This window comes from Aspergillus ibericus, assembly GCF_003184845.1.
Source record: "Aspergillus ibericus CBS 121593 unplaced genomic scaffold BO80scaffold_2, whole genome shotgun sequence".
NCBI classification, from domain to species: Eukaryota; Fungi; Ascomycota; class Eurotiomycetes; order Eurotiales; family Aspergillaceae; genus Aspergillus; species Aspergillus ibericus.
In genome coordinates, this window is record NW_020292100.1 from 64,082 (window position 1) to 90,770 (window position 26,689).

At 52.4% G+C, this 26,689-nt stretch overlaps 9 protein-coding genes across 9 annotated transcripts; 4 read left to right on the plus strand and 5 right to left on the minus strand.

Moving 5' to 3' along the window:
* Positions 1–43: 43 nt before the first annotated feature.
* BO80DRAFT_371407 (ubiquitin C-terminal hydrolase family protein) lies at positions 44–3,275 on the minus strand. The gene is made up of 5 exons (XM_025716484.1): positions 2,780–3,275; positions 2,621–2,707; positions 2,196–2,570; positions 1,519–2,140; positions 44–1,468 (listed from the first exon to the last, which is right to left on the minus strand). The coding sequence occupies exons 1-5, from the start codon at positions 2,834–2,836 to the stop codon at positions 321–323; spliced, it is 2,289 nt and encodes a 762-aa protein (XP_025579890.1). The 5' UTR covers positions 2,837–3,275; the 3' UTR covers positions 44–320.
* Positions 3,126–5,047, plus strand: BO80DRAFT_396438 (mitochondrial 54S ribosomal protein uL5m). Its single transcript, XM_025717345.1, has 3 exons — positions 3,126–3,778; positions 3,859–4,551; positions 4,624–5,047. Exons 1-3 carry the CDS (start codon positions 3,531–3,533, stop codon positions 4,745–4,747), a joined length of 1,065 nt encoding a protein of 354 aa, XP_025579891.1. The 5' UTR covers positions 3,126–3,530; the 3' UTR covers positions 4,748–5,047.
* Positions 5,048–5,471: 424 nt separating this feature from the next.
* Positions 5,472–8,355, minus strand: BO80DRAFT_440344 (STE11 family mitogen-activated protein kinase kinase kinase; the record flags this gene model as incomplete). Its single annotated transcript, XM_025721121.1, has 4 exons — positions 5,472–7,766; positions 7,819–7,970; positions 8,040–8,113; positions 8,174–8,355. The coding sequence occupies 4 exons, from the start codon at positions 8,353–8,355 to the stop codon at positions 5,472–5,474; spliced, it is 2,703 nt and encodes a 900-aa protein (XP_025579892.1).
* Positions 8,356–11,586: 3,231 nt separating this feature from the next.
* Positions 11,587–14,864, plus strand: BO80DRAFT_396444 (uncharacterized protein). The gene is made up of 3 exons (XM_025717346.1): positions 11,587–11,754; positions 11,829–11,883; positions 11,948–14,864. The coding sequence occupies exons 1-3, from the start codon at positions 11,622–11,624 to the stop codon at positions 14,391–14,393; spliced, it is 2,634 nt and encodes an 877-aa protein (XP_025579893.1). The 5' UTR covers positions 11,587–11,621; the 3' UTR covers positions 14,394–14,864.
* Positions 14,665–16,124, minus strand: BO80DRAFT_420771 (uncharacterized protein). Its single transcript, XM_025718445.1, has 3 exons — positions 15,623–16,124; positions 15,442–15,531; positions 14,665–15,383 (listed from the first exon to the last, which is right to left on the minus strand). The coding sequence occupies exons 1-3, from the start codon at positions 15,971–15,973 to the stop codon at positions 15,090–15,092; spliced, it is 735 nt and encodes a 244-aa protein (XP_025579894.1). The 5' UTR covers positions 15,974–16,124; the 3' UTR covers positions 14,665–15,089.
* A 1,076-nt stretch (positions 16,125–17,200) lies between these two features.
* On the plus strand, positions 17,201–20,209 carry BO80DRAFT_440347 (uncharacterized protein; the record flags this gene model as incomplete). Its single annotated transcript, XM_025721122.1, has 7 exons — positions 17,201–17,229; positions 17,315–17,401; positions 17,483–17,609; positions 17,675–17,852; positions 17,914–18,504; positions 18,557–19,107; positions 19,172–20,209. 7 exons carry the CDS (start codon positions 17,201–17,203, stop codon positions 20,207–20,209), a joined length of 2,601 nt encoding a protein of 866 aa, XP_025579895.1.
* Positions 20,210–20,959: 750 nt separating this feature from the next.
* Positions 20,960–22,837, minus strand: BO80DRAFT_420773 (adenosine kinase). Its single transcript, XM_025718446.1, has 7 exons — positions 22,675–22,837; positions 22,593–22,608; positions 22,360–22,513; positions 21,960–22,301; positions 21,564–21,901; positions 21,394–21,507; positions 20,960–21,326 (listed from the first exon to the last, which is right to left on the minus strand). Exons 1-7 carry the CDS (start codon positions 22,724–22,726, stop codon positions 21,281–21,283), a joined length of 1,062 nt encoding a protein of 353 aa, XP_025579896.1. The 5' UTR covers positions 22,727–22,837; the 3' UTR covers positions 20,960–21,280.
* A 149-nt stretch (positions 22,838–22,986) lies between these two features.
* BO80DRAFT_396457 (DUF1770 domain-containing protein) lies at positions 22,987–24,091 on the plus strand. The gene is made up of 3 exons (XM_025717347.1): positions 22,987–23,372; positions 23,469–23,663; positions 23,781–24,091. Exons 1-3 carry the CDS (start codon positions 23,064–23,066, stop codon positions 23,826–23,828), a joined length of 552 nt encoding a protein of 183 aa, XP_025579897.1. The 5' UTR covers positions 22,987–23,063; the 3' UTR covers positions 23,829–24,091.
* Positions 23,942–26,495, minus strand: BO80DRAFT_396458 (uncharacterized protein). The gene is made up of 5 exons (XM_025717348.1): positions 26,244–26,495; positions 25,971–26,140; positions 25,715–25,844; positions 25,289–25,657; positions 23,942–25,230 (listed from the first exon to the last, which is right to left on the minus strand). Exons 1-5 carry the CDS (start codon positions 26,442–26,444, stop codon positions 24,394–24,396), a joined length of 1,707 nt encoding a protein of 568 aa, XP_025579898.1. The 5' UTR covers positions 26,445–26,495; the 3' UTR covers positions 23,942–24,393.
* Between the last annotated feature and the right edge of the window lie 194 nt (positions 26,496–26,689).

Here is a 26,689-nt window from a genome sequence, read left to right on the forward strand (position 1 = left end):
GTCAGGCCCTACTTATAGTACTACCCAACCATGGAGAATCTATGGGATTTTCACATTAGATGCTATAACAATTGCCACACACGCTTAAGAGCTTACCCTGTCGACTCTATTAACCCGCAATGCAGTCTACAGAACGCCGATGCAACCCTTCAACGAGAAAAGAAAGGCCCAGATGAAAACACAAACATCACCATGCCTGGGTATCGATTCCCTTGTCCTTCAAACATGCAAACTGGCATCCTAGCGCATCAAGCAATAACTCTGAAAAACAGAAAGCTATGCGAAACGTAAAGATCGAGTCGTCATCGTCATCCACGTGGTCACATCACAACGCACTCCCGGTCTAGTTTCCGCCCAATCTTCTCCCGCGATTTGTCCTTCAGCTTGCCCTTGATCCTCTCGGAGTCTTTAGTCCGTCTAGGGCTCCGGCCCTTACGCTCGCTGCTAGGCAGGGCGAACTTTTCGCCCAGGCCAAGCTCAGTCTCCGTCAACTCATCGCCATCGCCTTCAGTGAGTCCGTCGCCGGTGAACTTGTCCCGGCTAAGTCGCCCAGTAAACCGTGAGAAGGTAGTGCTGATCCTGCTCTCGCTGGCTTGGCTCCCTGCACGGCTGCCCGGATTGCTTCTTGTGCCTCGAGAACTGCGTCGAGAAAACGAGAACGAGCCTCTGCCATCGTCGTCTCGTGGGGTGAGTCTCGGAGAGGTTGATGGGTAAGACTGCATCGAACTTGGGTCGAAAACTTCAGAGAATGCCACACTTTGCTTTCGGCTGTTCTGGCCCATGGGCGCAGGGTCTGCACCATCCGGGCCGGTAATTTCGAAACTTGGCCGTCCAGAAGCGTACCCCTCAACGCGATCACCACCAAGCTCGTCTACGGACGGTTTGTGTAGCCTCTGCACAATGCCGATTTCCAAGTCTCGAGAATCTGCCGACATCTCGGAAGACGGTGGCTTATCGAACAGATTGGCTGCCGCGGCATCTTCGTTGATGGGCAAGATCTGGTAGAACAAGAGATACGGCGATTCGTGTTTCATGGCCTGTTCAATGTCGACCAGCGTGACCCGTTCCTTAGCCAGGTCATCAAACCGCATCCAATATCTTGAGGCATCGGGGGAGGTCATATCCTGGTCCGGGCCATGAGAGCTGGCTGGAGGTGCACCAGCACTAGTACCCCTGACAATAGAGATGTAATGCCCTGAATCGACTGAGTTGCCGCGATGACACACCATTGCCTGCAAAGACAGCTTGAAGTTTCCGTAGATGGGGCCTTCCTCATCCATACTGTCATCCTGGATGAAATGGGGCAACCCTATTTCAGTCGGTATGTCGATAAATGTATTGAGTCGTACTGCCTTGCCGCTCGGAGTCATGGAATAGCGCTTTAGACACATGCCTAGAATTGGTCGCTTCGAAGAGAAGTGCGCGGCAACTTGGGCATCATTTGTCGGGGTATTGTCCGTGTACCATGCTATATATGCGTTAGCATTTCCCTCACACATATAATATGGTCGACCTCACGTATTAAACTGAAAAATTGCCACGCGGGCATCATGACTTCTTTCCTGTATGAACCTCTCCTGTGAGACACAATCGTACCGTCCTTCGCTTTTGCATCATCGGGAAAAAATCGCTCCTGCACGATGCTGCTCCGTCGATAAGGTGGCGGACCCGAGTCGACCACTCCTGTCAGCGAGGCCACCGGTGTTATTTCTTCCAACGGAGAAGGTGACTGGCTTGAACATGGCGATAAAGGCGATCCAACCTCGATTGCCTCAACATGGGTCGTACAGCCTTTGGCCAATGAATCAATGGACTTGGTTGATCCCACAGTGTGACGCCGCTCAAGATACCTCTTGACCTCAATCCTGTTATTGAAATACGACTCCAGGCAGTCTTCCAAGGTCACAGTCTGGCCGTCACTGGGCTCGGGGATCGCAACTTCTAGCAGTCTTTCGTTGATAAACTTGTGATCGCCGCTCACATCCTCTTTCCCGGTATGGTAAATGTCCATCTTCAATGTGAGAAGCGGCAACTCTAGCTTCTCCGTGATGAAAGTAAACGCCTCTGATGTATCCTGTTGGCGAAGCTTAGCCGCATCCTCCCAACCGCATTCTGCAAGGGCATCCTGCAAATGTTTTGTCTTTCAATCGGGTTCGTCAGCCTCAATACAGAGAAGACAATTCTGGAGTACGCACAAGGTCTGTCGTGATGAGTCTCCCCGATCGCAATAGATTGACCCACAGCCTTAACAGTATCGATAATTTCCGACGGGGCTCATCATTGAATGACTTGTAGAGAATTGCCTCGAAGCAATCCAACCGTGCAAACATGGCAAAGAGCAGTGCATCCAGGTAGCAAGTGACTCCTTCGCGGTTTACCGCCCCAAGAAGCTTCGTGGTCGGCGTGTATCCTCTGATGATGCCCTCGATCGCATCTTCAAGAATCATGAGCATGTCAAACGCCTTGTCTACATCCCCCTGCGCATGGTCTGATTGCAGAGCATAGCTGAAGTGTTCGGGTTTCAAGCCGGTGATACCAAGCTGTGCGACACGTTGCTCAAGGATCTTGATCTACTTCTTGTCAACACCAACGACCGACCGTATCCAAATTATATATTCACCTTCTTTTCCTCCTCGTTGGTGTCTCCGGTTGGGATCTTATCGGATGAGAAAAAGCCACGAAAATGGGGGCGAGAAAGGAGGTTCGTCTGGATGAGGGGGACACCGTTAGCATGAGTAGGACAATCTGGGGAAATCATTGGCCAATCTTCGCACCGTACCTCTTCTTTGGAGTTTTTCTTCTCACGCCTGGTGAGAAACCTGTGTATGCCACTCATCCTCAACGGCGCATGAACCCTAGCCAGACGATGGGAGAAACAGACAAGTGTGCAAGGTGTGGAGTCTGCGACGCATCGATAAGTGGGGGATCTATATAAATCCTTGCTCAGGCTCCAGAATTCCGATGGAGCACGCGAAGAGATCCGTCTGTGGAGTCACAACACATATCAGATGGCTATTAAGACCGATGACTGTTTTTCCGTTTTCAACCTTTTTTTCTTCTAGACTTTTCGTTGCGATGGTTTCCCCGCGACGTCCAATTAGCAGAGCCCCTCGTATACTACTAGGCACCAGCTGAGATCCGTGACATCACATGCACCGCCACAAGGTCTCAGTCGTACAAAGGCGGATGGAAGGAAAAAGGAAGCCTGCTCGAAGCAATAAAGAGGATAGGTGAGGTGGTTGAAAGAGCCGCCCATCAGAAGACCTTCCCAGCCGATCGCAGCGATCGCAGCGCATTGACGATAAGCTTGCTGGTGGCGGGGATGACGAAGCTGATCACATGTGGATCCCCGCCTGCGGAGCGCCCGTTTGCTGCCTGATGTGCAGGCCCGATTCCTCAGGCATTCAGGCCAGGTCCCCCGGCACCACGTGATGCTGTCCCGAAAGAGTCGATGCTCGCCGGTCCGCGAAACAATTTTTGGAGCCCAGTCTCGACCAGTCTACAGCAAACCATTCTCCCTGTAGACCTCAATGGCTGCCAGTGAACCCTCCAGATACCTGGCAAGGTCATTGCCACGGGCCTTGGTGCCCTCTTCGCGGCACCAGGCCTTCTGCTGGCGACGCAATGTCTCCGATCAAGCATCGTCGAGAGCCCCGTCCGCCGCCCTCAGCGACCTGGAGTCGACCTCTCTGTCCACCTCCCTGCCTGACGACGTGGTGAAGACCTTCAAGCCTCTCGAAAGAGCCAGAGCCCGCAAGACCCAACTGCCCCGGAGTCGGTACGTCTTCCCCTGATGCGATCCGGCGCTCAAGCATCTCCTTCTCTTGAACCGGCCTCATCGCTAACATAAACACCTAGTTATCAATTCCGATCCCCCAAATACGACCGTGGTCCTCTCCACCCTCACCGGCCTCCTCCGCCCTCTGATCCTTCCTCTCGTGTCTTCGTCCCCGGTCCTTTCTCCCTTCCCCGAGTCGAGCAGACCTGGCAATCAACCGTCGCATCGGACATTCTCACCCTCCTCTACGTCCACAACCCCCCGGGTTTCAAACCCCCACCGAAGGCCCCTCGTCTCCGTACATGGGACGAGAGCTCTCCGTACCACAAGAACAGACCTCTCCGTGGCCCCCGTGGTGGTGACGTTCTCCGCCTTCTCCGCAAACCGATCACCTTCAACAACATCCCCAAGATCGAGCGCATCACCCTCCACAGTTACGTCAAGAAGGCTGCTACGGAGAACTCATCATGGCTGCACGTTGCCGGTATGGCCCTGCAAGCCATTAGCAACGTCAAGGTGGAGACGTTCAAGTCGAAGACTAGCGTTGCCCAGTGGCACATCGCCCCTGGCCGTGATACCGTTGCCGTGAAGGCGGAGCTGCGCGGTGAGAACATGCAGCACTTCTTCGGAAAGCTGGTCGACCTTGTGATGCCCAAGCTCAAGGACTGGCAGGGTGTGAAGGGTAGCAGTGGTGACAGCAGTGGAAACATCACTTTCGGTCTTGAACCGGAGGAGATGGCTCTCTTCCCCGAGATTGAGGTCAACTACGACATGTAAGCGCCCCTTTCTTTCACTCCTACCAATGGTTTTATGCATGCGACGAATACTGATCCAATCGTCAATAGGTACCCCCCCAAGATGATCCCCGGTTGCCACATCACCATCCACACCAGCGCCGCCACTGACAAGGACGCCCGTCTCTTGCTCAGTGCCATGGGTGTTCCCTTCTACGGCAAGATGGTCAACTAAGAAAGCGAGAATATACCACCTTCCCTGCGCACATGCGTTGGGAATGTCATTGGCATAGACGGTGTCTTTTCCGAACCCTTATTTATTGAGCAAGCTCTTCCTTGACTTCCGTGTTGGCCCTGAATATGTAACATGAAGGATATATGTGTGGTGTTGTTAGATTTATGTAAAATATGCTCTGCTTTGGTACTTCAATTGCACATTTCTATTACAGTTCAGGTCAGGTCAGGTCAGGTCAGGTCACCGTACTTCAATCTCTCTCCGATTCAACCAAGATAGGTACCCAACATTAATGATCGTCCAATTAGTTAGTCTATCAACTAAATAGAGAGAGGGCCCTTTTTTAGGGCAGTAACAATGCATGACAGTATTCGTTAATGCCACAGTTCGCAGCATAACAAATCTTATTACAGTTAAACAAGGAGGAGTAATCACGACACGCTGCAGCTCTGTACATGAAATGAATCGACTCCCATTAATGACTTGTCAACAAGCCGAATACAAAAGGGTAAGTGGGGGAAATCGGCCCCTATGGTTGTGCTTTTGTGTCAAAAAAGGCAAATAATATAGGGAGTGATAATGATGACGATGCGGGACATGAAACGAAAGAAACGCACGCAAATCAAGGGGGTATTCAATTCTCCACAATTAACCAATCGATTACGCATCGGGAATAATTTCGTCGTCAATATACTGCTCGGAGGAGGTCCGGGGTTATGCAGTTTTATGCAAGAGGGTTGGCCAAGAATTGGCACTTGAGAAGTTCGTCAGCAGCCGGTCTCTTCTCGTAGTCGACTTGGAAAGTCATGTCCAGGAATGCGACGGCTTCTTTGCTTGCGTGCTCTGGAGCGGGAGGTCTGGCTTTCTCTTTGCCGATGGCATAGATGGCTTGCAACTGACTGCAGGCAGGGAAGGGATGGGCCCCTGTGAACATCTCGACAACGAGACAGCCCAAGCTCCAAATGTCAGCCTTCTTAGTGTGGATTGTCTGTTGGACCACCTCTGGTGCCATCCAGTACACACTACCCTGCATCGAGACTCGGTGGGCATGGCCACCTCCGCCACTGGCTCGGGCTCCAAGGAGAGTGGAGGCCTCCACTCGTTTGGAGATACCAAAATCGGAGATCTTGATGCCACCCTTGTTGTCAACGAGGATGTTGGCACCCTTGATATCGCGATGAATGATGTCACGGCTATGGAGATAAGAGAGGCCGGCAAGGATCTGCCTGACGAAGTTCTTGATCAGAGGCTCTTGGAACGTGTTATACTGCTTGAGCATCGTGGCAATGGACCCTCCTGGCACGTACTCCAGGAAAATGTTCAAGTACTGGTCATCAGCAGCTGTGCCCAGATATTGGACGATGTTCGGATGATGAAAGCCCTGTAGAAGTTCAATCTCATGCTTGAGGGCGGTAACCATGCTGTTCTTCCGTTTGTCGAACTCCGTACCCTTGGTTGCGGACGGGATCTCAACTTGCTTCACAGCCATGAGCTCTCCGGTGATAGCATGAAGAGCGAGGAAGACACTTCCGAAAGAACCTTCTCCGATGAGAGATCCTTTCATCCAGTTCTTGGGGGCAAAGTTGTTGCCAGCTAAGAAGTCGTTAAGACCATCGTCTTCCTCTTCCCCATCCTCTGCTACGAGGATACTCAAGCGTTCATTGAATGAGCCTCCGTCAGTTGCAGCAACACTTGCATTCTCGTCCACAAGGCTCTGACGCGAAGTGGTGGGGTCATCTGAGCCACTATCGAAAGAGACATACGACTTGCGATTTGGCTCAATGGGCGACTCTTCCTGAAGGGGCTGAAGGGAGCTGGAAGCGATCGAATCCCTGTACGTTGCGGTAGGAAGATTGAATTTGGACACTGAGAGTGGCCTTGAGGCGCGAGAAGGGGCGCCTCCGGTATTGAGCCAGGTATCTGCGATGCTAGGAATCGGGGGCGCGTCTCGCAAGCTAGATGCGTAGCTTGTGTTACTAACGACACTCAAGCGGCTGGCAGCCCGGCTCAAGCGCTGAGATCTGCGGACCGACATGCGCATGGTCTTTTCGATTTCCTCCCGCTGGTGACTAGGGAAATAAGACGTAATCTCGTGGATAATCATTTCGCTAGGTGGACGAGCACCAAAGAAGGACCGTAACTTGCCCACCTGGCGTTCCACATTCATGGGTGGTCGTATATCATGCTCACTCGGGGTCTGGTTGTGTCGGGAAGAGACGGGCGACATGGGTTGCCTGATATTGTGCCAGGGCTCTCCAGTCAACTGTTGGATCTTCAGCTGATTGCGCACATTCGAGCTGCTCAGAGCATTCATGTGGGCTAGCTGGCTTTCGTCTACCGCCAGTTGAGAAGCGCGGCGAAGCTCATCTGGATCCGGTTCCCCAGCATGGATTTTGCGAAGGATAAGGCGGCCCCGCTCCGACCTGTGTGGGCTTGCGCATACATCCAGGAGCTCCTGGTCCGTGAGTCTTCTGCAATGGGCAGCATCTGGCTCCAGGCCATCCAGAACATAGAAACAATAGTTGCGGAACTGGTGTTCTGGGAGCTGCAGTTTCTTCAGTACGCAAAGAACGATCCCATCGGCAGTCTTGCAGTGCTTGATGTCCAGCATCTTAGTCTGTCCTCCTGTGTAAATCACTCTAATGACGAAAGAATTTGTCGGCAACTGCCCCATTGTCAAGCCATCCAAACTAGGGTTTTGCCTCAGGTGGGACCCGGATCTCTCGCTGGGAGTTCCTGGCTTCTGGCTGGTCATCGAGCTACTAGATGATGGGTGACTGAAGTAGCTTTGTCCTTGTTCCATCCGTCCCATTTCCATGGGGCTATTGGCGACATACTGTTGAGGACGCAGTGGCGACTCTGGCCGTGACGAGGGCCTGTTGGCAGAGTAACCCAGAGAGCTCGTCTCGGCCGCTCGGGAAGAGCGGCGAGTGTTTGAAGTCTGCCGGTGATTGGAAGGACGTGAGGGTTCCGACGAGGCATTCGTATAAGAGACGGACTCAAGCGTAGCCAATGAATTCTGCTTAACGATGAGTATAAGTGATCTCAGGCCGATGACGTATCCAACTAACCAGATTCCTTGACTTGCGGTTGAGGACTGATTTGTTCCTGAGCTGCTTGATAGCAACGAAAATCCGCACTCGATCGCCGATCTTCTTGATGCCCATCTCCTGGAGGATCTTCTGATCACATTCAATCAGATTGTTACCGTTGAAGTTGTTCGCTGGAGTCCGTCAGCGCTTTCCGTACGGGACTTCGGACCATGGGTGGAATGACAGGTTGTTGTAAGTACCTTTGAACAATGCCTCGTATTGGCCACAATTTATGCTGTGAAGCCAGGCAATCACCTGTTTTTCATCCCAAGACCTTGTAAGGGTCAATCTCCCGCAACCTTTACCGTCAGATTCGGATGCGGGCAAGACTCACCGAACAGCATCAAGCCCGTCGTACACGTCGGAGAAACTCGACTCGGTAGGGCTGACGAACATCATCCCCTTCTGTGTGTCTCCGACCGCGGCAGTCTTCTGCGATGACCCAGTGTAGTAGGAGGTTGTTGGCGTCTGGGTCGCAGATACACCCAACGGGTTGTAGGTTGCTTTGGCGAGCATGGCTGCAAAATGTGGAGGCCGCGAACGATATAATCCTGGTCTTTAAATTCCCTTGCTAAAGCCCTGCAAAGATGGCGACAAAATGTGCGATTGAAACCGTATAACCTGGACTATCGCCACCGGGTGCGTGTGTATAACCTTGACGATGCCTTCGGAACAACCCCCGACTGGAAGAAGAGGGACTGGGCGGAGATGTTGAGACGTTTAATGCATGGTCCAGAACTGTACCCCTAGGATTGTCGCGTAACTGTCAGTCCATAATGCGGCGTCCACATCGATAAACAAAGACCGGGTTGGAGGCAACCGCGGGGGTGGGCGCCTGTGGAGGGACCATATGACGACTTACACTTCAGGCCGAATCACTATCACAGGTGCATCCAACCGGAAGGGGAGACGATAAATGGTAAGGTGTCTGTGCTGCTACTTCTCAAAGACCACAAAAAACCTCCTTTGTGCCGGTCTGCCCGAGGTCTCGGCTGCCCTAGGAAAGTTCTCGACCTGACACTATCGCCGATAGAGTCCGTCCACCCAGCGGGAGCGAAAGAGACCAACAAGGGGATGGTGAGGCGGGCGGCTGAGGCTGAGGCTGAGGCGAAGGCGACAGGCGATGACAGCGGTGCTGGCCGGATGGTGCGAGGAGGGGAGGAGGGGAGGGAGGGACCGATCACGATGCAGGGAAGAGAAGAGCGAAAGCCAAAGTGACAGCCTCCTCCTATCTAGCGCGGTCAGTCCGGAGGCTAATGAATGGTTTCTGGCTTACAGACCGGACTGGATCTGACGGAGCCTGTTAGGCCGATCGGTCGGGGACGATGGGCTCCTCCGGCATGCGTCCTTCAGAGCGGGCTCATTCTCAAACACGCCGCCACAAATGATTTGTCAAGGGGCCCAATCTGAAACAATGAACCCAAAAGGCCCCTCCGACTATCCCTTCCCTTCCACTGCTTCCAGAGGCTATTCTTAGGCGGTTGAGCCGTCCGAGTGGGCGGGTTCCATGGTTTGCGCCTGGCGGAGGCTTGGTTCTTTCCAAGAACCTTTCCCTGGTGGTTGCTTGGGTTTGTTTATCCTTTCTCTCGGGAATTTGGGATGGACGATGATATCAATCACGGCTGGTCGCATGAGACACCGTTCGTGTTCATCGGTTGAGAACCAGCCGGGTTGGTGTTGACCACCTGGAAAGTTGCGTTTTAGTGTCAGGCTTACCATGTCTCGGGAGTATTTAAGCACCTGACTAGTATAGTGTAGCCCGCACCACCCTGATCCTACTACTTATCTAGTCCCTAGTACGGTGTATCTAGTCAGTATCCCGCCCTTGCTATCCTTGAGACCGTGTGTCTAGGCCACTCAAAGTCTATTTATCACCTCAATCATTCAAGGTCAGACACGGAGTACCTTCGATCTATTTCGGTCTTCACACTCTACTGCTTCAGTATGTGGAGGTTGATCCTAGTATGTCTCTGACCATGATATCATCGATTCTAGCGGGTCTACTACCGATATCGAAATACTACGAGGCGCTGTCCCCTTAAGCGTCTTACTCTAAGGGTAGACCTAGCGATCTGATCCCATGGTGGATCGCGCAGTCTGAATAAATACTTCGTCATCCCTGGAGTGCGCCCTCCCTGTGGACGGCCGCCTTATCCGATGTGTTACTTAGGAAGTATTTAACGGAACTAGGCCGATCTCTAAAGGATGATCGCTCTATGTAGCGGAGCAACTGTCGATTATTGACTTGGTTGAGCTACGTTGCCCTGTGTCCATGCGCTCAAAACGTACCCTCTTAAACTGGGTCTTTGACGAGTTGACCCGCAGCAGTTGCACTGTGAAAATTTGCAACCCGAGTAGGAGCGATGGAAGATCCCATCTGCCGCCAGAACCCGCTGGTAGCACGAGGAGAAATCATAAGTCCTGGGCATGGAGTTGTTCGGCTTTATAAGAACAGCGTTTTGTAGCTTTGGGATATTAGATGGATCGAAAGCTTTTAGGTTTAATTACTGTGTATCATCCCTTCTGTCGGGACGCTCGATGAGGACTTTCTGTCTTGGATTCTTTGTTGGCATGTAATGTGTACATGACTACTTGCTGTATAGCAGATGGCTACTAGATCGTGGGCCCGTTTCGGTACCGAGTTCTGGGGGAAGGTGGGGTCGGACGGTTCGAAAGTTGAACCATCCGGCCGTCCGTGTTCGGCGCCCTTCTAATCTCGGCTGCTGCAACTCAGGACCAACCCGCGTAGCTTCGTAGAAGGACCGATAAGAACTGGCAACAGAGGGTCTAACTGTCCAAACAAAAATAAGAGTCCTTCGCAGATAAATAACAGGGACGGGAACTACGCTTCACTCCCATATACTCTGGCATCCGCCTAGCTTAAGATGAAACATTCGTCTGCTGCGGTAATCATTGCTAAGCAGACAAGCAGAACTTAAGAGTGTCCCGACCCCTATTCCCTTTCGCCAGCCGGGTAACATGAAACCCCATCTTAGGCTTCGACATGCCTTCCCACTCTGATGCAACGGGTGTCATTGATTTGGTCCTCAACTGGGGTATGCCGGTGGGGGAAAGTGGGGGAAAACAGAGGAGCAGACTTGAAAGTGGAAGCTGCTATGAAGGACCTTGTGGAATGGGGGACAATAAGCAGTGAACTAAGTCGGTGGTATGATTGAGTTTGGGCTGGGTACAAAGTAAACATATATGTTGCACACGATACTATATCTCCGAGGAACGATTGCGATGTATATAATTAGTAAGGTTGACACCGCTCATATGTGTAGTGTGTACAACCCTACTAGTGATCTTCATAGTAAGCTCCCCCCTCCCCTCTTTTAGTTTGGAACTCAAAGCTCTGTCGTAACCCCAACGGTTTCCCCATGAAATGCGGGCCTTGGTGAGGAGATGCTCGTGATATCGACGCCCAAAGTAAACATCTCCGCACCGGTGGGGATGGCGGAGTCCATTCTCGTCCAAAGGATGCAGGATTCCTGCGTAGAGACCTGACCGGCGCGCGATGCAGTCGTCGACGCTACCATGCCATTGATTCTGGATGCTGCTAGCCGCCATGAATTGGTCGTGTGGACAGAGGCCTCGCGACTGTAAGATGTACGATGTACTCCGTACTGAGCAACTAGCCATGCTGCTGGACGGAAGCAGACGGGAGAGCCCCCCACGTGACCGGCGCTCGCAAAACCCCCTCATGTTGACCCCACAGTTTTTCTTCCCCGCTCGCCTGTTATCCCATCTAAGGACATGGTCCAATTCCAAGGCAATTCGCCATGGAGGACGACAGAGGCACCCCGGGAAAAGTGAGGAAGAAAAGCACACCGGCCCATCGCAAGTCTTTGTCTTGTGAATACTGCAGCCGGTCCTTTGCGCGCCTGGAACACCTCCAGCGCCATCTCCGCACCCGTTGAGTAACCCTGAAGCCCGTCCCGGCTGCCGCTGGGCTTCCCACAGATGCGATATTGACGTGTGTTGATTAGATACCAAGGAGAAGCCGTTCTCATGTGATATCTGCTCCAAATCTTTCGCGAGGAGGTAAGCTGCTGCCCGCGTTGCATCGTCGGACCGTCCCGCGCTAATATGGGGGGAAATTTCATAGTGATCTACTCGTACGACACGAACGGCTAGTCCATCCAACAGAGACCGCAGCCAACCGGGAACATCGTGCTCAGAATAGTCATGATGTCCCTCAGACCCAACCTCCTATAATACAGCCCACCCACCATGAGTCCCGCATGCTAGAGCTTGCCGACGCCGTCCCCATCCACACACAACCAGTTCCGCCGCCTCCGCCCGAGGTGCAGGTGCAGCCTCCCCCGATCGTGGAGACAACTCATTTCAACCCTTCTTGGGGGTATGACCTGAACCTTCTTTCTCACGCTGCAAGCCATGTTGCCCTGGAGGGTGAGCAAGAGAGTCTTGAGTCGATCCGAAAGTCTTCACAGAACGTGGGCCCCTCGCAGCCGCTTTCTCATGTCCCAGAAAGAGCAATAACTGATAACTATGGCGTCGAACCCTCCATCTTGGACCTCGCTGACCTAGGAGATCCCGTCCAAGACTTCACTGTCTTCTTAGAGAGTGTCGGCCTTTCGTCCGATTGGGATTCTGGCGTGTTCTCTACGGTTGAAGATCCAATCTTACCGACGACTCTCCCGATGGATTCCAAGCCACCCGTCCGTGAAATGGGGAGACTCGGTCCTGAACTTATGAGTGATCCACGAAATGCAGCTGATGAGCCGCCGTCGTTTTCCAACTTTGGATCGCGCTTACCGTCCCTACAGCCGGAACCTCATGAGGTAGATGATCGTCTCGGGTTCGGCGATGAAGGACCTCGTCCTGCCTGGGATATATCCAATACAGACCGTCAGGTCTTCCTATCGAAACTCGAAGAGTTTGCTTACATCCTTCCTAAAGGCTTCGTCCCACCCTCGAGACACGCCCTGTCTCGCTTTTTTGCCGGCTATATCAACGGTTTAAACGAGCATCTTCCCTTCATTCATGTTCCTACACTCTCTGTCGCAAAATGCTCTCCCGAGCTCACTCTTGCGTTGGCGGCTGCAGGATCTCACTATCGGTTCGAAAACAATCGAGGAATAGAGCTTTTCCATGCAGCGAAGGCCATCCTGCTCCAACGTCTCCATCGCAGAGACAGTAAGCAAGTCGCTTGTCCAACATGGAACTTCCTGTCCCCAGCATCGGGCTTTCACAACTCTCGCGGGTCATCCGCGACCTCAAACCATGCTAGTAGCCCGTTTCAGCAACACCATCCCACGCTGTACCCGGCAGACCCTTCTGGGTATACACCTGAAGATTCGGATGCTCACATGGAAGTAATCCGAACTTTCCTCCTGCTGACGGTATTTGCTTCTTGGGAAAGGCACCCCGAGTTGCTACGAGAGATGCTCTCGCTTCAAAGCACTCTGGCAAGACTTGTAAGGGAACATGGCCTCATCGAGCCACCTCCTAGTTCCGACCCGAGCAACTGGGAAGACTGGATACGAAGAGAAGGCAACCGGCGCACCAAATTCATTGTTTATTGTTTCTTCAATCTCCACTCCATCATGTACAACATCCCTCCCTTGATTCTCAACGCCGAACTGAAGTTGAATATGCCCTGCTCTCATGATGTCTGGAAGGCTACAAATGCGGCGCAGTGGCGTCGGGTGGCTCGCGCGAGGCATGGCCCAGACGTTTCCTTTCAGGAGGCCTTCTCCAGATTGTTTCTCAAATCCAGTATCTCGAGTTCTTCCGCGCCGATATCACCTCTTGGGAACTATATCCTGATACACGCTCTCATCCAGCAAATCTTCTTCGCGCGCCAGCTGTGTCTCTCCGCTCCAAGTATGCATGGGACTAGTCTACGCCAAGAGGACCTCTCCGCTTTGGACAATTCTTTGAGTGCCTGGAAAGCGTTGTGGAAACGCACTCCCGAATCCAGCATTGATCCTCAAAATCCGGCAGGGCCAATCGCGTTTACATCCACTGCCCTTCTTGGTCTCGCTTACATCAGATTGCATGTTGACTTGGGACCTTGTCGTCGTCTTATCACCCAAGATCCAATTCAAATAGCAAGAGCCCTGGGTGAATCGGCACCCGTGGCACGAAGCCCACGTCTAATCATGGCCCTCCTGCATTCCGCCCATGCACTTTCGATTCCGGTACGCCTCGGTATTGATTTCGTGGCCAGGACTCATTCATTTTTCTGGAGTATCCAGCATTCTCTATGTAGCTTGGAGTGTGCTTTCCTCCTAAGTCGGTGGCTGCTGTCTATACCAGTAACCCAGGCTGAGCAGAGGCTATCGGAGCATGAACGAAAACTTCTTTTGTGGATCAAGAGCATGATGGATGAAACCGACATGGCCGTCGATCCGCCTGGTCCACCAGATCTGGAATTTATAACCAATCCTTACAAAGCAAAGCAGCTGAGCGTTGCTATCGTGCGCGTTTGGGCAAGAACCTTCAAGGGGAATACCAGCTGGGCGATCGTAGATCTGGTTGGGTCGAGCCTCGATACTTATGCCGATCTTCTGGAGACGCAGATGTAACGGTCAACTTCGTTTGACGTTCTGTTGGGCCCCGCTCGAGTCCAACGCTGCATTTCCAATTGATGAGTCTTTCTTTACAGCGCCAGTGGACTCAAGCGCTGTCGTCATGTTCCTTTCCTGCTTGGCTTTATTGCTTACTTTGGCCAGATGGCCGACCATTCTGCTAATGACACCCGGGCTGTTTGTGATTTTAGGATGTTGCTTGGTGTTGTTGTATACCCATGTCTTCACGGATATGATATTGTTACTTTCCAGTTTACTCCGTGTATATAAAATATATTCCATGTCTTTTTTTCTCGGGAGAGAGCAGCCTTCGTGTACCGGTCGTCATTTTTGACCAGGTATATGGTGAGCCCATGAGGCTTGCCTTTAGCATGAGAGATACTGGAAGACTATAACAGCCAAAGAACCGATGAAATCACCGAAACTCATTCTTTAGCTGAAGTGTTCTCATTCCCTGTCTTGCATGCCCCGTTGGACACTGGCTGCTCTCCAGTAGCGTATTGAAATGTTGTGTGTTTCAGTGGCTGGTATTGAAAGGAAAGCGTGCAGTTGCCTTCAAAAGTCCGTGGAAAGACCAGAAACCGTTGAAGTCGGTACGCCGTAGTAGCCCACATTACCAGCTAGGTAAACTTTACCCACCCTTGGTGAAACAGACACCGGCTTCACGTTCCATTTAAAATCCAATAGTCCAAGTCAAGACTTACCCCCAACCTTACCGCGACTTCTCGCTACGCTGGCCGGAACAAATCGCAACGCAGACATGGACTTTTCCAGCTCGACAATCTCCATATCGTCGGCGTCTTTTTGAGGCGGCGCCGAGGCTTTTGAGCCCGACTCAGCCTGGGATACGGAAGTCTGTCGATTCCGTAACCGTCCTTCCTGCGGCGAGGTCGGAGCGGCGGATATGCGACGTCGGTGGCTCTGTGGTGAGCGCAATAGAGACGTTTGCTTGTCGATACCGTCATTTACGATGTAAAAGTTATATGTCTGGTAGATTAGTCGACGCAAAAGGAAACTGGTGGGCATCAAACTGTTTAGTACGTACTTTGGGAAACATATGTTTGTCTATCAAATGCATTCTGCGTTTCTGGGGCGTAGAGCATACTCGCTCGCAGCCTTCGACGAAACATGCATACTGCATAGTCCCCAAACTCAGCAAATCTTCCGGCAAAAAGGAAATAAGGAAATAATGTAAACTATAGCCAAAAGGAAAGAAGAAAACATACAGTCTTCTCCCCCCGTTCCCGTCTCGTCGCAACCAAAGCATCATGATTCTCCTCGATATGGAGATTCAGGAACCGATCCGTAGGGAAATTCTTCCCACATTGCGAACATCGATTCACGTGCGCTTGCATATAATGAACCTCGTAGTCCTCATACGAGACAAACGATAGCGTTTCTCGATGAGGCGGTAACGAGCAATGCATGACTTCCGCGACGGGAGCCATGGCCGCGGGATCAAGAAAATGGATCTTGGGCCGGTTGAGAGATGGCGTGGTTGAGGATGCTGGGGAGGTGGATCTGGACCAGCCCTCTGGGGATGGAGATCGGGATGTGCTGCGAGAGCGTTTGGACATCTTGCGGTGGTGGTGGGCTGGAGCTGGTCCTTTTTGCGGTGATGATGAGGTGTCTCGAGATTGTGATAGGTCAGGTTCAGTGGGAGGGCCTGCAGTGCGCAGATGATGGCGTGACGACGGGGTGGGTGGGAATGGCCATTGGTGATGGGGTCTGAGCATCTCAGTGGTGAGGGATTGGCGGATGGTGGAATCTTATTTACTTACGGTTATAAGGAAGAAATTACCATCTTGACGCCTCTGTGGCGCTGATATCATTCTACGAATCTACTTACTCCGAATGGATGAATCCATCAAATATTGGCGACCAATTTCCACTAGGCTGGATTAGTCTTAGACTGAAGGCTGGATGGAGCCTTTAGCGGCTGTCATAGCTTCCTAGTGGTCCATAGGACTGAAAGCTTACTGGGTGGTGGTTTGGACAGCATATCCAAACTACCAAGGTGATAAGTGGATAGTAGAGTTCTCGCAAGATGGAGTCAAGGGCTGTGTAAACGGAGCTCTAGAAGCGTACTATGTATGAAGTAGTGGGCAGTATACAGATAGCTAAGAATAGGATGCTCTACTGTGGCCAAGCGTTGTGGGGACCCTGGGACTCCGACTTGGTTGAGACAATCAAGACGAGAAGCTACTTACTAGCTACCTATCTATACGAGACGAGGTGACGAGTAAACGCCATGAAACTAAGGTATCAATAGCTCACTTGGCAATTGTGTCAAGTATGCAAATCATTTGCCTGTCTCAGGAGCTTAGAGGAAGAACCGTGAGAGGTAAGGATCGTATCGTACGGTCACCGGCGGACGGTTCGGTGCCTGAACCGGGCATCAGCCACAGCCCAGCCAGCCAATCATGGAGCCCACACCAGCCACAGACGGGCGGCCGTCCATCCCGAGCCATTCAACCATTTTTCGGACGAGCGTCGAAAAGTTCCCGTGATATGGGATTTTCTCTCCAACGAGCGGCGGCCGCGAACCCCTCCGTTGTTCGTCCTCGCGCTTCGGAGTCCATCCTCATCTCATCGTCATCAGCCCCTTTTTCTTTCGTATCATTGGCTGTCACTCCGAAGTCCTGACCGCCCTTCACATCTGCGCTCGTTTTGTATATACTAGTCTTACTGACTGATGGCTCGTTCACTCTTCCTCTCGCCCGCAGACTCCCAGCCAGCCATAGCCATCTGACGGGCGAAGTCAACGGTGGATTGACGCGGGTGTGATCTCCTTGGTCCTGAGCATGGCGTCCGCGTTCCAGAATACGTGGCAGTCAGTACTCTCCGCATCCTAACTGATAATGTTCTACTCTTCAATACCTGGACCCGTGTCTCTAAATAAATCTCGCATGGTACAGAACTGCGCTCGAAGTCGAAAAGGAGCTCCTCAAGAGCCTTGCCGAAAAAGAGCCGACGTTTGCTGAAATCTCTCACTACCTGTCGGAGTCAGTTGCTTCCTTTCTGCCATCTACGGTCTTTGGTTGCGCGCAATTCATCTGACACACACTCTCTCTCCGCCGCTGCAGATTCCGCTCCGCTTGCCAAAATGCTGTCCTCCAGGCCTTCGAAACCGCCCGCTCCGTCGATGTCGAAACTCGCCTTTGGGATGCGCATCTCAAGATCAACACTCGGTTTCGCAAATTACTTTCCCGCGTGAGTGTCGCATGGCCCTGCTGTATTGCAGGTCGTCGGTAATTAATCCGTGACGTACGATTTAGTTCCGTGAAGAAGGCGGGAAGAAAAAGAAGCCGGTAGAGAGGCGGAAACTCGAAAAACACTACCTCGAATTCATCAAATCAAGTCAACGATTCTATCGAGCCTACATTCAACAATTATCCTCCCATTTTGGAGGCATTCCGGAGCTGGAAAAAGTTGCGCGGAAATTCAATTCTGACAGTGAGCAATGCCGTCCCCGTTACTTCTTGGGCTCCCATTGAGCAAACCTGTGTGTCCCCAGATCTGTCTGCGGAGCCTCCGATTCAAAGTTCCGAACCCCTCAGAAGGCTCGTTCTTTTGTCGTGCCATGCAACCCTTATTCGCCTCGGTGATCTCTCGCGCTACCGCGAAACCGAGCTGGTAAGCAAGAACCGCAATTGGGGTCCGGCCATCGGCTATTATGACCTGGCCACCTTGATCCATCCAGCCTCGGGTGCGCCCCATAATCAGCTGGCAGTCATTGCTTTGGCCGACGGGAATCATCTGAGGGCCACTTATCATCTTTATAGGGCACTTGGGGCTCAAGAGCCTCATCCATCGGCTAAGGGCAACCTGGAGATCGAATTCAGAAAGGTGATGAATGCTTGGAACAAACGAGAATTGATTCGACCTGAAGATGCTGGTATTCCGGGCAGGGCACTGGCTCCTTGGTTCGTATACCTCCACGCACAATGTTACCGAGGGCTTGATTTCCCCGAACATGATGAGCTTGAGAGTGAAGTTTTGAACCAGCTTGCTGTGGACTTGAAGGAGCGCTCACTTGAAGGCACTTTGCAAAAGTTTTGCCTGATCAATATTGCTGCTGAGGATTTCTCCCGGACACGCACCACTGGTAAGTTGCCTGCCTTGACAGGTGACAAACGGATCATTAATATCGGCATCAGAAGATACTGCACCAAATGCGCGCCTCTTCTTTCAGCGTATCAACGTGAAGACCTTCTTCACACTGCTCCAGATACTCCTTGCCGAGGTAGAACGATTTGCGGTCGAAGACCCGAGCAATCAAGACGCAAAAACCGGACCCGACAAGGTCACAGTCGTGGCGCGACGTATACTACCGGCGCTCCGGAACTACAGCTCTTGGCTTCTTACGGCCAGCAGCCTGTTGGTCTCGTATAAAGGGGAAAAGGACACGCCTCTCGCTGTCCAGATAATTGAGTTCTGGAAGATATATGCCAACACTCTGACCCTCCTCGCGTCGACGTTTGATGTGGTCCATCTTCCCGAGATTGATTATCTATTGGAAGAAGATGAAGAGACACTGTGTTTTGCGCCCCTGGCCAAGGAATCAACCTCGCGGAGATACTTTAACTCGGCTGGCCAGCAGAAGCCTCGAATGAACGATCCAGGGGTGGAAAGGAACCATCCTAACATGGAGATGCTCTACCGAATCCGCGAATTTGTTATTGATGGGTTGGATCTTGTTGTGAGCAATGTACGGAGAGCCCATACTCTTTATCAGCATTTTTGATTATCTTGCTAATGATGACCCGCTTTAGAAAATCCCAATCGCCTTAGTGGATGATGAAGACAAGAAAACTTTCATCTACCAAGAAGAAGGGCTTCCATCGCAATTCTTCGCCAGCCCGTCGGGTCATCACCATACGCTCTCCTCTGCTAGTATCGAAAGGGACGATATCCAACAGGCGGCTAACGATGTCAATCCTAATGTGGACACCAAAAGCGTCTTTGGCGGGTCGCAATCCGCCTCTGCGTCAATGTCAGCCAGTATGCATCGCATCGTCGAAGATGTAGAGCGATTGGTCGAATCAGACACCTACGAGAACGCCCCGGCCGTGCCAGAGCAGCTGACTTTCCCACGATCTAGCAATCAGCAGCGACCGTCCAGCCAGTTTTTTGACCCGATTAGTGCGGACTCGATTTTCCAGGAGGACCTCCTTCCTCGGCAGACTCCAGCTGCTCCTCCCGGGCTCGTCCCACCGATGGCAGGATCTGCAGCTCTAGCCCGGGTGCCGTCGTCCCAATCATACACTCAACGGCCCTCCCTCCCCGGCATCCCAAGTATCTGGAACACGGCTCTTTCGCCGGAAATTGGTGACGCACCTTCCCCACGGACCCCACCAGGCCTGGGACAGCAATACCCGGCTTCGATGCCATTTCCAAACATCGGAAGCCCCAGTCATCGCCATCCCTCTCAGGACTCGATCACCAACGAGCTCATGCTCCGTCAAAATCTGATCAATCAAGCCCAGATGCAGAGCGCTTTCAACGGTCCTGGCGCCATATCCTCCTCATGGATGCCCACGTCACACTCGACATCGCATCACCGTCTTTCTGGTATGTCATGGGACCGACACCTCCTCGAGGCTGCCGCAAACACTCCTGCATCACTCGGAGTTCCCAGTCAGCCCCTATCCAGCGGTCTATCCAATGCATCGTGGGCCAATGACGCGTTCATGGCCAGCAGTTTCCCATCTGGGGCCGGCTACCCCAGTTCCGGTTTCGGCAACAGTCGCAAGTCTGCCACGCAATACGGTGCTATCGGCCAAACACCCCCTTGTGGACACGGAGGCTGATTGAAACTCCTCGCAAATCAAGTTTCATGAGTGAGTGAGTGTGGCTACTCATTTGTCTCGGCACCTACATCGCAGTGGCATGAGCAGGAAACGAAGAAGCATGCGATCAAAAATATGGGATGGGTAGACTGCCTAGCGATTTGACTGACTGACTGTCTCTGTTCCCGATCTCGTATATCATAGTCGTCTTCGACTGGTAACAAAGGAGGTCTCCAGGGGGAAAGAAGGAAAAAAGGGGAGAACAAATTGGCTTGTTTGCAGCCTCCCTCACTCTCTCATTACATCAGAACAGTTCGGGGTCTAAAGCTTGGCGTGACCAACCACATGGCGGCCGGACCAAGCGGATCGATCTTGTGTCATCTGTCCATGGCCTTGACTGCTACTTATATAATAGTGCGTGACTAGTTAGCTAGGATGGGATGGGATTGGATTCGGCTGTGCCTGTCTGAGGAGATATGATGACGACGATGACGATCTAAAGATCTTGACGCTTGTCCGCTGAGGAAGGAAAGACATGCATGCATGCAGGTATTATATGAGGCCACGGAATGGATGAACGGTGCGCGCGCGAGCGTTACGAGATCAATTTATATTCTTATCTTTTTCCATTTTATCTTCAAGCTCTCATTTTCATTTCTCTGAGGTTTATTCGTGTTGTGTGACTTGACATTCTAGCTTATTTGCGATTTATTTCCTCAATCATGACAGGTAGCAAGCTACACTATCAATACGAATCATTTGTTATTCTTTTGATTGATGTCCCAAGATAGATAGATCATGGGGAAGAATCAGATCTGTTTGTACGTATATATACAACCGGAAAAGAAAAAGCGTCATCATTAAATCGTTGTTGAGAACGTCATCTGCGACTCCAATCTATCGTCAAAAAACCCAATGGGAGCGTATTCCGCACAAACCGTTGATGAAAACAGCATAGTCTAAGACGTTAAGTCTAGGACGGGGTATAGAAGGTTGAATCCTTAGAAAGAAAAATTTTTTGCTGGTGGAAACTGCTATGGCCCCAGAATGCCGAAAGGTGGGTGTTCGATTAGGGGGATTTAGTGAAGATGCTTAGGACCGGTTGATAGGGGTGTAGGCCTGCTTGGGGAAAGGGTAACTAGCAAACAGTCAGGTCAGTCAACCCGCTACTTGGGGGTTTCAGTAGACTTCAAGGGAGAACTTACGAGGCACCCAATTCCTGGATGCTGAGGGAAGCGAGCCACTGGCCCATGTCGATGCTCTCCTCGAGAGACTTGCCCTGGACGATACCACCGCAGAAACCACCGCAGAAAGCGTCACTACACAGAAGTCAGTCTTGATTTCCTGCGGTGGATAGTATAGCGGCTTCACTTACCCGGCACCGTTGGTGTCGTTGATGCTGCTCTTGGGGATCTCGCGCACGGGGAACTCCTTGACCTCAACCTCACCGCTGGGCTTAACGGTAGCAGCGACGGTGGGGAGAGTGCCCTGAGTCACAATGGCAACGCGGGGGCGGCTGGTGTTCTTCTTGGGCAGCTGAGCCAGCTTCTTGGCGATCTCGACAACATCGTCAGTGCCCCAGCTGTGGCTCTCGGAGAAAGCACGAGCCTCAGTCTCGTTACAGAAGGTGTAATCGGTGTAGGGCAGAACACTGTCGAGCTGCTCCTTGAAGAACTGGGCGATGAAGGGGGCAGAGAGGTTAAGCATGAAGACCTGTGCGCATTCCAGTCAACATCCTTCCGCTAGAACCAAACATGAAGGCTATACATACCTTGTTCTTGGCAGCAGCCTCCTGGCCAAGGGCTTCGATGGCGGGAACACACACGGTCAGGTGGAAACCACCGACGTAGTAGAACTGGGCCTTCTCAACGAGAGACCAGATGTGAGGCTGCTTCAGGTGGTCGATCTTGTACTCGTTGGCCGCAGCAAGGTGGGTGCACATGCTGCGGTTGTGGCCAGTGATGATGACACCGCACTTGCCGGTGGGCTGAACGTCATCGACACGGTATTCGGTGTGGACACCGGCCTTGGTGCAGGCCTCCTTCAGGATTTCGGCCTCCTTGTCACGGCCAACACAGCCGATGTAGAGGACGGAGTTGTCGGGAAGGATGTACTAATTCGCAGCAGCACGTTAACATCTGTTTACCGAGAGTTCTGGATGGTCTATGTACCTGAGCACCACGGGCGGTGTTCTGGGCAGCACCACCAGCAATCAGCTTCACATCCTTCTTCTCGAACAGCTCTCCGTAGAGATCCATGTGCTTGTCCTCAGCAAGGATGGCATCGTTGTCCTTCAGGCCATACTTCTGGAGAAGGGCAGCATCGCTATACAGGATGTCAGTATGTTCCCCTGCAGCAAGAAATAGTCCTCCTAGGAATAGAGATTCTATGTTGGACAACCTACCCAACAGCCTGGATGTCTGGATGAATGTCAGCCCATTGAACGATGTAAGACCGGAAGAGTAAGCAGCAGGAATCTTACGCACCGAGGAGGGGGTTCTCCAAGCACAGAAGAGGGTATCCTTGAGGAGCAGCCATTGTAAGGGCAGTGGGGAGGATCCTGGAAGACAGAGAGGAAGAATTGACAGACAAAGGAAGTATAGAAGGGGGAAGGAAAAAGAGGGGAGGGAGAGAGAAAGGGAGAAGTAGTAGATATATCGAGGGGGAGCGGAGGAGGGGCTGCTGCAGAATGCAAAAGGCGGCCGAGAGGCCGGCCCCCCGCTGATTGGCCGAATGACGGCAACCGTGCCCTTGAGTTACTCCGGCCCCGATCCTCCCTGCATCGCATCTCATCCTCCATTGACGAGTCCGCCGTTTAGACTACGGTGTGCCGTGATTCTCTTCGATTCAAGTGTGACTCGAAGCATTATCCACCATGACCGACCCCGCCTTGCAAATCCCCGAAGTCATCCAGACGGCCTCAATCAACCCGGAGCCGTCTGCGGAACACGACGTCAATCCTCCAACTGCGGCCTCCGAGAAGCAACCCGTCGTGGAGCATGCGCCCTCAGAGGCAGGCAGTATCCCTTCCGATATCGTTGACCCCCATCGATTGGTCAAGCCTATCTCGCGGCGGCACCAACTTCCCCCGCTGCCTGATCTGCGGTTCGAACAGAGCTATCTCGCCAGCTTGCGGGGAGCTGATACCTGGGGCCGAGTGGCATGGATCACGATTAGAGACCAGGTACCTATTTTCTTGCCCAGAATTTTCAGCCTGCCATATAGACTCTATTCGGCAGGCGATGGGAGAGAAACCCCAGACTTACGCAAACCTCCTTAGGTCCTCCTTCCTCTGATCCAAGGGACCGTCTGGACTCTGGCCCTCTCTGGCTGGCGGTTCTGGAACCGCAACGCGTCCCTCAGTGGACAAACCCTCGGTAGCAAGATACGGAGATGGTGGTACGATGTGAACAACTGGAAGCTTCCTCCCCTCAGGCCGTCTAAGAACCCTCGCCTGGCTGCGAGCGTGGAAGACGTGAGTGCTGTCCCTGTATCTGTTTTTGTTTCCCGGATCAATGCCTCGATTCTTCCCCATTCGACTATGAATGGGTGTGCGTGCAAGAGAGGCTGACAGACACTGACATCTCCGGAGTTTTTGCAGTTCTACACGGCCCAGTTCTCAAATGCGGGTGCGGACTAGGCTTCCTGGTCTACGAATCATTTGGTTACTACTAAATATATTATATGGTTGTAAGTCAGCATTTCGGGTGTTCAGCGTACGGCGTTCAGAACAGCAAGCATTCAGCTTGGCTTGGGCTTTCCTTTCATACACACTTCCGGCTTCACTGAATCTTGAGAGATCTCATGCACCTGTCGTTCATCTCAAGCTTGCAATTTCAGTAATGTACATAGCGCATAGGCCCAGCAAGCGGTTCATATCGAATCTCATGTTGTAAGACAGATCATGTCCTGGGTAATCCGTCATCTCACTACAAATCCACGGTGTGGTGATCCTGCCATATAGCAGTCGCAGGGAACTCCAGACCAAGCATCACACTTCTAATAGTAGCACAATTTCCCTCGAGGCTGTCCCGACAATTCTACCCACAAACAGAAGAACGCCTTGAATGAAACTCTGGATTCTGTCCTCCCTTTGACAAGAAACAATCCGGCATAGAATTCTCTCTATCAAGGCCAGAAAATAAACGAATAAGTGCAAGGGACTGGCTACTGATCCAGCGCATTAGCATGTATTCCCCGACATTTTAAGCCGTTTTGGTTTGAGCCTGCGTGGGAGGCGCTTGAGCCACATCGACGCTGGCAGGTACACCAGTTGAAGCTTCCTGGCCCGGAGGAACGGTCGCACTGGCTGCAGCATCGGGTAGAGCCTTTGCCGCAGTTGATTCCCCGTTCAACTCGGGTTGGGGTTGGGCCTGCGATGAATTCTCAGCGTTGCTCGCTGTAGCTGGTTTAGCCATGCCCTCATCCTTGCTCTCGAATTTCCCCGCTAAGTGTTCCTCTGCGGGACCACTGGGGCTACTTGGTGCCTTGTCTTTGTTGTATCTGAGTTGCACCACGAGGCTTGGAGCCTCCCCGTTCATGACCGCTTCATCACCACTCAGCTCCTCCTCATCGTCTCCCTCGAAATCGTTGTCCTCTTCCTCCTCGCCTCCTTGCCACTCATTTCCGCTTGATTGTGCGGCTTCCGAGCCCTCGTCCATTTCCTCGTCCACGTCATAATCCGTATATCCGTTCGATCGGGTAGCCCGAGTTCTTGAAGGTCTGCCATCTTCACCGGCGATGACGTCCTCACGTTGACCGCTCAACAAAGTCTCACCATATACGCCACCTGCGCGTGAGCGTATTTGACGGCCACTGGCCGTAAATCTAGGCCCGCTCGGCTCTGGGGGCGTAGAAACACCCGATGTGTTACGTGTCGAACGCCGTGTTGAGGGAAGGCCATCAGAGAAGATGTCCTCGTCATCGGAATAGGTGTATTTCAACTTCTTTCCGCGTGTGCGCCCTTCGTAGAGAGAGAACCCAGGCTCCGGGCGCGCAAATGCTGCTTTCCGTGCAATACGGTAATCTCGGCGTTTGCGTTTCTGCGATTGGTAAGCATGGAGGGGAAGAAATCCCAACTAGGGGACAACTGTAGCATACCTCTTCAGAGCCCTCGAAACGGGGGATTGAGTTCCTTATCTTCTCACTGAGTTTCCTCGAGTGCATACTTTTCTCCGTATCCAGCTTGTCTGCAACGGCCTTCAACTCAGGAATACTTCCCGCCACACTCCACCAAGAGACATTCTTGAGCGACGGATTACTCTCGCGATAGAGCCTAAAGTGTGTATCATCTAGACCTTCAATGAGCCAGTATCTGCGCTTGAGGCCATCGCGACCCCATGGTTGGACGGAGAGTGGTTGGTTCAGGTCGTCTTCGTGGCGTGCTTGTTTGTAGGACTCTTTGATTTTAGCTTGGACGGCATCGGAGGAGGCAAGGGACCAGAGGATCAACGACTTCAGTAGTAGTAACTAAGGAGGGTCAGTCAGTAAGCATCCGGTAATCACAATCCGAGTTTCATAACATACGCGTTCTTCTGGGGTCATGGTTGCGAAAGTGCGACCCCCGTGCAGAGGGTTCTTCCCTTGCCAAGCCTTGGGCCATTGGGAAGAATGGGTTTGGATCGCCTCTTCCAACGGACGCTGGTAGTGATTCCGACTGCGCATTAATCAAGCGAGTTAGCCTCTAATGTAGAATCACCCAGCTTGGCTCGTATGTGGTAAAAGGGAGCTCTCCGGCGATTCTCCAAGAGCGCAGGGTCGGGGTTATAGGCGGCGGTCATACTCCACGTCCTTCTTCCTGTTCAGCACCAAGCCAAGAAATGCACATAATAGTCTCTCGATATGATCCCCCGGGGGGGATTCCGCAACGCCTCTCTCAATGTCTTGTGGTCCAAAGTGTGGTGTTGATCGCGGAAACGCATCATGAAAACGCGCACGGAACATTACAATGAACTTCAGATTGCGACGAGTCAGCGAACATGTCCAGGAAGCGTGACAAACGCGTCAAACGAGCACCGAGAAGTTTCCAGCATCATAGGGTCACCGGAGATCATACTGCAATATCTGAATTATCCGCCAACACATATTCGTGGGGTGGTGAGGGCTCCCGCTTCGGCGGCGGAGATTCGGTCTCCTTCTTGAAGTACTTCGTGATGCCCACGGGCTCATCGATGGCCATGGAACCTGTTTCTTCGTCAGACGGGGGTGCCGATGAGAGCGACGAGAGCTCCGAGTCCGATAGCGACATGTTGGACATGTTCGTGTTGCTGTGCGCAGGCAGTTGTGTTGAGGCAAGACCGAGCGGGCGAGTCCGCGGCAGAAGTTCTACTTACGCTACTGCTACCTACTTGGGTTGGAGCGCGGCTTTTACGCGCCTGGCCTGCCTGGCCTGCCTGGCAGCATCGAGCAGCCCTTATCCAGGGATGATCCACACCCAATCAGGATAACACGTTCGCTATCGCGAATTGGACTCTGTCAAACACGCCAGAGCTCCGAGGAGCC

Excerpts from the sequence above, each read along its gene's own strand:
- BO80DRAFT_371407 (XM_025716484.1), bottom strand. The coding sequence starts at position 2,836 with ATGAGTGGCATACACAGGTTTCTCACCAGGCGTGAGAAGAAAAACTCC. Across the intron at positions 2,708-2,779 it reads AGAAAAACTCCAAAGAAGAG|ACGAACCTCCTTTCTCGCCC; the intron begins GTACGGTGCGAA and ends CCCCTCATCCAG. Across the intron at positions 2,571-2,620 it reads CCAACGAGGAGGAAAAGAAG|ATCAAGATCCTTGAGCAACG; the intron begins GTGAATATATAA and ends GACAAGAAGTAG.
- BO80DRAFT_396438 (XM_025717345.1), top strand. The coding sequence starts at position 3,531 with ATGGCTGCCAGTGAACCCTCCAGATACCTGGCAAGGTCATTGCCACGG. Across the intron at positions 3,779-3,858 it reads ACCCAACTGCCCCGGAGTCG|TTATCAATTCCGATCCCCCA; the intron begins GTACGTCTTCCC and ends ATAAACACCTAG. Across the intron at positions 4,552-4,623 it reads ATTGAGGTCAACTACGACAT|GTACCCCCCCAAGATGATCC; the intron begins GTAAGCGCCCCT and ends AATCGTCAATAG.
- BO80DRAFT_396444 (XM_025717346.1), top strand. The coding sequence starts at position 11,622 with ATGGAGGACGACAGAGGCACCCCGGGAAAAGTGAGGAAGAAAAGCACA. Across the intron at positions 11,755-11,828 it reads CCAGCGCCATCTCCGCACCC|ATACCAAGGAGAAGCCGTTC; the intron begins GTTGAGTAACCC and ends TGTGTTGATTAG. Across the intron at positions 11,884-11,947 it reads TCCAAATCTTTCGCGAGGAG|TGATCTACTCGTACGACACG; the intron begins GTAAGCTGCTGC and ends GAAATTTCATAG.
- BO80DRAFT_420771 (XM_025718445.1), bottom strand. The coding sequence starts at position 15,973 with ATGTCCAAACGCTCTCGCAGCACATCCCGATCTCCATCCCCAGAGGGC. Across the intron at positions 15,532-15,622 it reads GGGAACGGGGGGAGAAGACT|TATGCATGTTTCGTCGAAGG; the intron begins GTATGTTTTCTT and ends GGGACTATGCAG. Across the intron at positions 15,384-15,441 it reads ACAAACATATGTTTCCCAAA|ACATATAACTTTTACATCGT; the intron begins GTACGTACTAAA and ends CTAATCTACCAG.
- BO80DRAFT_420773 (XM_025718446.1), bottom strand. The coding sequence starts at position 22,726 with ATGGCTGCTCCTCAAGGATACCCTCTTCTGTGCTTGGAGAACCCCCTC. Across the intron at positions 22,302-22,359 it reads ACACCGCCCGTGGTGCTCAG|TACATCCTTCCCGACAACTC; the intron begins GTACATAGACCA and ends GCTGCGAATTAG. Across the intron at positions 21,508-21,563 it reads AACGACACCAACGGTGCCGG|TGACGCTTTCTGCGGTGGTT; the intron begins GTAAGTGAAGCC and ends ACTTCTGTGTAG.
- BO80DRAFT_396457 (XM_025717347.1), top strand. The coding sequence starts at position 23,064 with ATGACCGACCCCGCCTTGCAAATCCCCGAAGTCATCCAGACGGCCTCA. Across the intron at positions 23,373-23,468 it reads GGATCACGATTAGAGACCAG|GTCCTCCTTCCTCTGATCCA; the intron begins GTACCTATTTTC and ends AAACCTCCTTAG. Across the intron at positions 23,664-23,780 it reads TGGCTGCGAGCGTGGAAGAC|TTTTTGCAGTTCTACACGGC; the intron begins GTGAGTGCTGTC and ends ACATCTCCGGAG.
- BO80DRAFT_396458 (XM_025717348.1), bottom strand. The coding sequence starts at position 26,444 with ATGTCCAACATGTCGCTATCGGACTCGGAGCTCTCGTCGCTCTCATCG. Across the intron at positions 26,141-26,243 it reads CGGATAATTCAGATATTGCA|TTCATTGTAATGTTCCGTGC; the intron begins GTATGATCTCCG and ends CGCAATCTGAAG. Across the intron at positions 25,231-25,288 it reads GTTTCGAGGGCTCTGAAGAG|AAACGCAAACGCCGAGATTA; the intron begins GTATGCTACAGT and ends TACCAATCGCAG.